The sequence below is a fragment of the Portunus trituberculatus genome, chromosome 43 (genome assembly GCF_017591435.1).
Source record: "Portunus trituberculatus isolate SZX2019 chromosome 43, ASM1759143v1, whole genome shotgun sequence".
Taxonomy (NCBI): domain Eukaryota; kingdom Metazoa; phylum Arthropoda; class Malacostraca; order Decapoda; family Portunidae; genus Portunus; species Portunus trituberculatus.
Window position 1 is genome coordinate 12,226,911 of NC_059297.1, and position 10,000 is coordinate 12,236,910.

General features: G+C 39.0%; 1 protein-coding gene across 6 annotated transcripts in view; it reads right to left on the reverse strand.

Annotated features, from left to right (window-relative positions):
- The window catches only part of LOC123518145 (collectin-12-like), a 28,403-nt gene that overhangs the window by 10,573 nt on the left and 7,830 nt on the right, over positions 1-10,000 (reverse strand). For all 6 annotated transcript variants that reach the window (XM_045278838.1, XM_045278841.1, XM_045278840.1 and 3 more), the window contains exons 3-4: positions 1,489-1,573; positions 1-7 (exon numbers count right to left, since the gene is read on the reverse strand). The exon at positions 1-7 is cut by the window's left edge and continues 125 nt beyond it. In XM_045278838.1, the coding sequence (XP_045134773.1) occupies positions 1-7; positions 1,489-1,573 (92 nt within the window). The remainder of the gene's footprint in view (positions 8-1,488; positions 1,574-10,000) is intronic.

Here is a 10,000-nt window from a genome sequence, read left to right on the forward strand (position 1 = left end):
GCTTTCGCTGGAAAAGAATACAATCATATAGAATTACTAGGAACGTTTCATCTCTACGCTTTGTTCCCTCACCACGATTATTTTTAAAGGTTTTAGAGATTATCTTTTTCCTATTAATATATATAGTGTAGAAGCCATATTACTCTGTCACCAAAGCCATAAAAACACCGTTTGAAACTCGTGTAACTTAACATCTTTTCAAAGTGTTGGAGATGCGGCTAGAAGTGTTTCATAATATGGAGGTGGATAGAGAGTCATATTTTTTTTTTTTTTTTTTCCTATTCATACTATGTGGGCTTTTCACGGGAATTTATGGGCTAAAGGGGATACTGTTTAGGGTACCTCCTATCTCAAAGCCCACCCTCTAGGAAACCGTTGCCCTGAATGAGGAAGCCCAACCTACACTCGGACCGTGGACAGGATTCGAACCCGTGCGCTTGGAGACCCCTCGGACCCCAAAGCACGCCTGGTTCCACTGTACCACGGCGGCTCCCTTATAGTTTGCTGATAGAAAGCAATACCTAGTCATGATGACTCCTATACCATTCTTGGAGTCCTCTTCTGATTACATTTTTATTTAACTTGTTTGGGAACCGGCACCTCAGTGGGCGTTCTTTTTTTCAATCACATTTTTCGTTGCCCTTGGCCGATTTTCCCTCTTACATAAAAAGGCGAAATAGTCCACAACCTCATGAAATACTCTGGAAAATATGTGAAATTACTTGATCTATTTAACTGTTGAGAAAATCATGTTATGAAAGACCGCGTGGGGTATGTTTGGTGCTTTCATGTTGCTTGTTGTGACTCGAGAACTGCATAAATACGTACTGTGTGTATGAGTGATCAACGCAGCCCTAACTCATTATTTCAGTGATTTTATGCTGAATCTGGTTGCCTAGTTAAATTAACTGAGAGATGGAAATTGATCATATTGATCATGAAACAGTGTGTGTGTGTGTGTGTGAAAGAGAGAGAGAGAGAGAGAGAGAGAGAGAGAGAGAGAGAGAGAGAGAGAGAGAGAGAGAGAGAGCGTCATTCATCAACGGCTGGGGTGGGCAAACTTTTCAGTGCTAGGGCCACATTAAAAGAAATCGCAATCTTCTATAGGGCCGCATACTATATTAATTAACTTAAAATCATTCATATTTAAAATACAAAATTAAAGGCTTCTAAAGAAAAAGCCATTCTCACACGCACGTGCACACTTGCGGGAAGAAAATGAAGTACTCACAATACTATTTGGAGTTATTCATTAAATTTCTTTTTCAAATTTACTAACATTTGTCAGGCCGCATGAATTCCTTTGACGGGCCGCATGCGGCCTGGCCATAATTTGCCCACACCTAATCTACGATCTCCTACTAGTCACCCTGATAAAATAAGAAGAGATGCAACTTAAAATTTACCTCTTGAAAAAGCTCGTCACAGATAGGAGAAATGCATCCACTAGTGACTAAGAAGAGATTACATGAACAGTATAGTACTTACCTCCAAATTGTCAAGTCTTTCCAGCAATCGTACATTGTCTGAAGGTGAGGAGCTATCTCCCGTTGATAGAATCTCGTCTAGACGCCTGTAGAGAGAGAACGTGAGTAAATAAGAAGAACGCGTGGTTTCAATCGATCCACACAAGGCAGCTCCTGAGAACTTTAAATTTAGATTCCATCATTACCATCCATTAATTCATCACATCTCTTCTCGAAACTGTACAATGTGTGTGTAATCGTATTTACTGCCACGTTCTCCTCCGGGTACTTCTCCGCTCACAGTTTGTTAACACACACACACACACACACACACACACACACACACACACACACACACACACACACACACACACACACACACACACACACACACACACACACACTCTCTCTCTCTCTCTCTCTCTCTCTCTCTCTCTCTCTCTCTCTCTCTCTCTCTCTCTCTCTCTCTCTCTCTCTCTCTCTCTCTCTCTCTCTCTCTCTCTCTCTCTCTCTCTCTCTCTCCATCTATCATTCTCTCCTTTTATCTATATATCTCGGTCAAGGAGGAGAAGTAGGAGGAGGAGGTCACTAGGACAACAAGAGGACAAAACAGTTTCTTGTTATCCTTCATGAATGATGGAGAGAGAGAGAGAGAGAGAGAGAGAGAGAGAGAGAGAGAGAGAGAGAGAGAGAGAGAGAGAGAGAGAGAGAGAGAGATGATGCTAAAGACTTTGCTCTATTCCTGTCATTATCATTATTATTATTATTATTATTATTATTATTATTATTATTATTATTATTATTATTATTATTATTATTATTATTATTATTATTATTTGTTATTATCATCGTCATTATCATAATTTTTACGATCATTTTTACCAAGACATACTCTCTCTCTCTCTCTCTCTCTCTCTCTCTCTCTCTCTCTCTCTCTCTCTCTCTCTCTCTCTCTCTCTCTCTCTCTCTCTCTCTCTCTCTCTCTCTCTCTCTCTCTCTCTCATTCAACCCAAATAGTCAGGCAGCATTGGTTACAATATAGGTCAGAAGAAGGAGGTCTTGTTTAAAGTAGAGCCATGCGCGGATACTCGTCATAATACTTAACATTATCATCTTGGTCAACCTCACACTAATTACCACGAACTCTTCCTAAACTTCTATCATCCTTCCTCAATGATGATGTCTCTTTCTTAAACATTTATTTATTCCATAGTCATCTAAAATTTTTTATTTTTATCTGGCTATACAAGGGGAAACAATATCTTCTCTTAATTTTATATCTTAACTGTTTAGTTTATGTAGCAACATTTTTTTTAATGTAAATTGATGCATATTGCATTGAACAGCTTTGATTTATGTTTCCTTGAAGTAGTCGAAGGATATATACGAGGAAATAGAATGAAATGGGTTGGACATATTATTAACCCCTACTGTGCTGGAACACACTTTTACCTTGAGATTTTGTATACGATTAGACCATTTTATTGACATTAGTAAAGGTCTTTGGGGGTCAGAAGATTAATGGCCACAGTCTTTCCTATTTTAATCCCCACATGAGTTTCTGAAGCTGTATTAAACCACCAAATTGTAAGGAAAATTATTATGGAATTGCGTCATGGTACTGAAGGGGTTCAAAGAAAGAATGAACAGCATGAAGGCAGAAGAGTGGTTAATATCGATGTGATGGATGAAGACGATGCAGGCTGAAGAACAGACGGGAGGATGGATTGCTTACTTGAGAGAGAGAGAGAGAGAGAGAGAGAGAGAGAGAGAGAGAGAGTGTTCAGTGGGGAGGAGGTAGAAGTGTGTGTGTGTGTGTGTGTGTGTGTAATTCACTGTTAGATCTGCTGCAGTCTCTGACGAGACAGCCAGACGTTACCCTACGGAACGAGCTCAGAGCTCATTATTTCCGATCTTGGGATAGGTCTGAGACCAGGCACACACCACACACCGGGACAACAAGGTCACAACTCCTCGATTTACATCCCGTACCTACTCACTGCTAGGTGAACAGGGGCTACACGTGAAAGGAGACACACCCAAATATCTCCACCCGGCCGGGGAATCGAACCCCGGTCCTCTGGCTTGTGAAGCCAGCGCTCTAACCACTGAGCTACCGCTAAGTGTGTGTGTGTGTGTGTGTGTGTGTGTGTGTTCAGTGGGATAGAGTAGGCAGAAGACAGAACCTAATCTCAGGAACATGGAAGAGGCTGCACATGATGACGATAATGACGATGACGATGATGAAATGATAGAACCGAATGATGGTGAAAATGCTAATAGATCAACATGGGCTTCGGAAATTGAACTCTCATTGTACTTCATTAAATCTTATCGAGCGTCACTATAAGAACACACAACCTGCAAGAAACCACCAGAGACACACGTACGTACATGATATCCCCGGTATAAACAAAGCATTCCTGCCTCTTCCCACTTATCTTCCTTATCCACAAATTCATGTTATCTTCATCTAAAGTTCTCTAACGACCTTGTAAGCTACCACATCATGAGCTAAGATTATTGTGCGTATAACTTGAACCTCTGACTTAACTTATCAATGTACGGTATGAATAATTCCTTTTCACCATCATCCACTATTCGACTTTATTTATGATTGCTCCAGAATTCTAGCATCATGATACTCACAGCCTTGAAAAAAAAAAAAAAAATCTTGGGGAATATTTTTATCTTATCAATGTCATGCTGTTTATGGATGCACAGCCTTCGTATACATAAATATTGAGAGAGAGAGAGAGAGAGAGAGAGAGAGAGAGAGAGAGAGAGAGAGAGAGAGAGAGAGAGAGATGAACAGCTGAGTAGAATATATGTCGTCTTTAAATTCACCCTTCTGAATCTTGGATCTTATGGGACTGAATGTTTGTCTACTCTGAATCTTCTTAAACTTGTCTATCTTCATCTTTTTCTTCATTTACCAGTTGACATCACAATGATATACGGACAGACTAATAGAATGTGTATCTTTTTCTCGAACGCTACTCGAATCTGGACACTGATGATTTTTGCTGGTTATTATTATTTTTTTGTTATTTATTATTATTATTATTATTATTATTATTATTATTATTATTATTATTATTATTATTATTATTATTACTATTATTACTATTGTCATTATTTCTTTAATTATTAAATTATTTATCAATCCACCTTTTCTTCATTTTTACAAATTGATGTCAGATAGATACGTAAATAAAACAGAGTAGCAGAACATGTGTCTTTTGAACTTAATCCCTAAAACTTGGGGACGTTTGGTTTTTCGCTCGCGCTAACTCGGGAAGTTTGGCGAGAAACGCACAAAATAGCCTCTATTTACATACTGATTTCAATTGGAAATTCAAGAAACGAGTGAGTACAAATGGTGTTCTGCCCACAAGAAACTCTTTCTCTTTGCAATGCAAAAAAAAAAAAATAAATAAATAAATAAAAAAATAAAAATAAAAACAAACCAAAATATCACAGGTTGAATGAGGTGGTATAATCGGTGTACGTGGCTTTGCGTCCGATCGGCGCCAACGGCCTTGGCTACAGCGATACAAAACGGGTCTCTTGTATCCTCTCTCTCTCTCTCTCTGGTGATGGTGGTAGAATGTCCTCCCCCCCAGTGGTTGAACCTCCTATATCTGTATCAGAGCCAAGAACATCGCTATCTTCGCTTTCTATTATTGTAGAAACTGTTGATTCCAATGCCCTTTCGATACCACTCTCATTCAAAAGTTGTCTCCCCGCAACATGACGAGAGACCCGAGGTGTAGAAGTAAGGCGCGCGGGAGAAGTGACAGAATCGGACACCATCCATCGTGGAAGTTCGTGACACACTGACCTATAGCACATGTTTACTCCCGATCAGTGATGTTAACTTTTCTAGCCCACATTGTCGTACCGAACCACCAGAATTATCGTATTTTGCCTAATATTATCGTACATCCAAAGGAAAAATAATATACACACATCAGAACTGCATTATACACTGTATTGAACATTTCATTAATTTTCATTCATTTTCATATGCAAATGACATACTACACATACAAAGGTTACACAAAGGTGTGTGTGTGTGTGTGTATATATATATATATATATATATATATATATATATATATATATATATATATATATATATATATATATATGAAAACTATATATTGATAAAAGCTTACGTACAGTGTCAATGTGCATGTATCTCCAAGGGGTCAACGTATCAGTCAACCGTCAGTCCATCACTCTCCGCAACACAACCTACACTGGAAAACCGTTATTATTTATTTCTTTATTTATTGTTGCCCATTATTGCCACATAATGAGAATGTTTTGTTTTTTCATACCGTTATACGTCAAATAGAACATGATAAGAGAAGGAAAATTCGCCCTTCACCATACTAACACTAAGAGTCACACTAATAAGATCATTTTGTCACTTGACACTGACTGTGACTGACAGCGTCTCTCTCCTTTTTCCTCCCCTTCCCAGTCCCCAGCCCCTCTCTCTCTCTGAAATGTTGACATCGATATTTTTTTCTTTACACAATTGTTCCAGTACCTTATTACAAAAAAATAATAATAATACTTTGCCACTCAATTATCGTGTATTGGTGTACGATTCTTACCTATGTATCCTAGAGGTCTCCAAGCGCACGGGTTCGAATCCTGTCCACGGTCTGAGTGTAGGTTGGGCTTCCTCACTCGGGGTAACGGTTTCCTAGCGGGTGGGCTTTAAGATAGGAGGTACCCTAAAAAGTATCCCCTTTAGCCCATAAATTCCCGTGAAAAGCCCACATGGTATAAAAAAAAAAAATACGATAATTGTCGTACAATTAACATCACTGCTCCCGATGAGTGTTGCTAACTCACAAGCAAAGAAAACGGGAAGAAAATAGCCAAAATATAGCCCAAAACGCTCAAACGTCGATCGACGTGCCCCGAGTCTTGCGTGATGAACGTCAATCGACGTTCCCGAGTAGGAGGGGTTAAATATTATCCTATATATATATATATATATATATATATATATATATATATATATATATATATATATATATATATATATATATATATATATATATATATATATATATATATATATATATATATATATATATATATATATATATATATATATATATATATATATATATATATATATATATATATATATTTATTTATTTATTTTTATCCACCGTCATCTATATATCTTCATCTTTTCTCTATTTACCAGTTGACATCATAGGAATACATGAACAGACTAGCAGAGCAGGTGTATTGTTTTCCGTCACGAAACTCTACTCAAATTGGATTTTTTTTTTCTTTATGCAAGAGGGGAAGCCGGCCAAGGGCAACAATAGATAAAAAAAAACCCCACTTGAATGTTAGTTCCCTTAAAGGTAAAAAAAAAAAAAAAAAAAAAAGAATTAGTTTTGTGCTTGCTGATCTACCCTCATCTTTTCTCAATTCACCAGTTGACGTCAGAAAGATAAATCAACGGGTCACCAGAATGCTTATATTCATTAGCTCACACTGTTCGCCTCCCAAACTGAGCTCCAAGAGCGTTTTCTTAGCTGGTGGTGACGTCTCCCAGCTCGAGGCGGCTGGGTGCTGGCCGACCTCATGGTGTCTAGTTACTGCAGCCTGATAAACCATGTTGTTGATCTAACCTTGACTTACATACTTATCTGCATCACTTCTTCAGGCCATAATGACTGTATTCGTGATCTATCCTGCTTAGTTACTCTTTTTTTCATTTTTTTATTATTGCAAGGAAATTGTAAGAAGGAAGAATTGAGGGTGGGGGAGACAAAGACAAACAGACAGTCAAGAGTCAAGAGTTAACACATCAACTCCTTTTCCCTCCACTATCTTAAATACTCGAAATGAAATGAGTCGTTGACTATGGTCTGGAAAAATTTTCAATTTTATACATGTGCGCGCACGTGCACATACACGCACACTCACGCGCACACACACACACACACACACACACACACACACACACACACACACACACACACACGCCCGGTAGCTCAGTGGTTAGAGCGCTGGCTTCACAAGCCAGAGGACCGGGGTTCGATTCCCCGGCCGGGTGGAGATATTTGGGTGTCTCCTTTCACGTGTAGCCCCTGTTCACCTAGCAGTGAGTAGGTACGGGATGTAAATCGAGGAGTTGTGACCTTGTTGTCCCGGTGTGTGGTGTGTGCCTGGTCTCAGGCCTATCCGAAGATCGGAAATAATGAGCTCTGAGCTCGTTCCGTAGGGTAACGTCTGGCTGTCTCGTCAGAGACTGCAGCAGATCAAACAGTGAAACACACACGGCCCGGTAGCTCAGTGGTTAGAGCGCTGGCTTCACAAGCCAGAGGACCGGGGTTCGATTCCCCGGCCGGGTGGGTGTCTCCTTTCACGTGTAGCCCCTGTTCACCTAGCAGTGAGTAGGTACCGGATGTAAATCGAGAAGTTGTGACCTTGTTGTCCCGGTGTGTGGTGTGTGCCTGGTCTCAGGCCTATCCGAAGATCGGAAATAATGAGCTCTGAGCTCGTTCCGTAGGGTAACGTCTGGCTGTTTCGTCAGAGACTGCAGCAGATCAAACAGTGAATTACACACACAAACACACACACACACACACACACACACACAAACACACATTGCAAAGGAGAAATAAAGATCATTAAAAAAATAATTCTAGACGGTAACCCTGTAAGGAGGAGATAACGAGTGTTTCAAGCTGTCTCACACACACAAACACACTGAATATATAAAGAAGAAAGTAGAAGAAAAGTTATGCTGGAAAAAATCTTCCCGTCCGTTGTGTATAGCGAACATTTTTAATAATCATCAAGCAGAAAAGCAAGAGATATGGCAAAACGAGCTAAATATTGCCCTCATTATTTTTAGGTATTTGGGTTGATTTTATCTTCTGTATAAATTTACTTTATCCATTTTAGCAATACAATTAACTTTAAACTTTATAATCCATGGTAGTACATGTCACCATTGATATATGTACCTAAGTGATATGAGTTAAAATATTGTTGTACTACTTTTTTTTTAAGTAAATCCCTGCCAGTGCACATGTACATATGCATGGAACATTGATTATTATGATCCTATTGACATCCTGTATCTACTTTTAAATATCCTGTATGGATAATTTTGGGAGAAGTTGGTCAAAATAAAGATTTTTTTTGTGATTATTTTGTAATACTGCTATCAATATCTTAAGTTCAGCATATTACAAGCCTAATATCTATTGATTTGGAGAATGAAAGAAGTTAAAACTTAGACCCAGCATACTCAATAATTTCGTGATATATGGATATAGTTATTTTCGTGAGGATTTTAGCATCTCTTTCGCAGTGCGTAACGAAGTCAAGATCAAGATCAAGACTCGTTAAGACAATTGAGCACAGACCAGCATATCAAAGGACTACGTAGAGTGAGGATAGAAGAATATATGAAGCTTTCCTCATCATCATGGCGTAGTGACATGGACATTGCAGCAGAAATTGTTGTCCAACAATGTGTTTGTTAAGTTAAAAAGGTGGCCAGCCCTGGTTGGATTAGGCAGCAACACTCGCTGGGATACTCGAGCTGCCTATTCTATTAAGGATTGTTGTTTCCATTTACTAGTAAGTTGATCTGAGTGGTTTAGACTGTTAAGTGACACAGACATGTTGTCTTCATGTTTACTGTCGACTGGATCAATACATTTCTGATCAAGGGTGCACTTTTTGGAAATGTGAAGATGACCAAAGAAGCCTCAATGCCAGTTCACGAGGAAATCAACTTATATACATTTGTTCATGAATAGGATTTGATTTTGTCTGTATTACTACTTAGAAGGAATTATGTAGAAAAATATATTTTATTGACGTATTGAATCTCTATATTTGTAGAATGACACTATAGGTATGTTTTGTATTACCCTTTTGTGAGCGGAGGAGACATGTATTGTGCTGCCACCTGGTGACAATCACTAGGTATTCATTTGAAATCAAACATACTGTATCCGTAGACTTTTGTAGAGTTATCTGTGCGGAACCTAAACATTTTAATGAGAGTTGTTTTCTCTCATATAGTTGACATGGAATTCATGTCTATCTACCTAGAATCAGGAGAGACACGCTTAAGAATCAGAACAGTTTCCGCCCAGTCTATTGAGTGTGCAAGATATGAAGACTACAGTACGGACAGCACTACATATAAGTCATCATTATATAGTAAATAAAAATGAAAAAAAAAAAAACCCGAATGACTACTTGTTTCACACTTTGTAGGTATATATTGAATCACTCTGGTTTCCGTGTTACGTACACACACACACACACACACACACACACACCGGCCCGGTAGCTCAGTGGTTAGAGCGCTGGCTTCACAAGCCATAGGACCGGGGTTCGATTCCCCGGCCGGGTGAAGATATTTGGGTGTCTCCTTTCACGTGTAGCCCCTGTTCACCTAGCAGTGAGTAGGTACGGGATGTAAATCGAGGAGTTGTGACCTTGTTGTCCCGATGTGTGGTGTG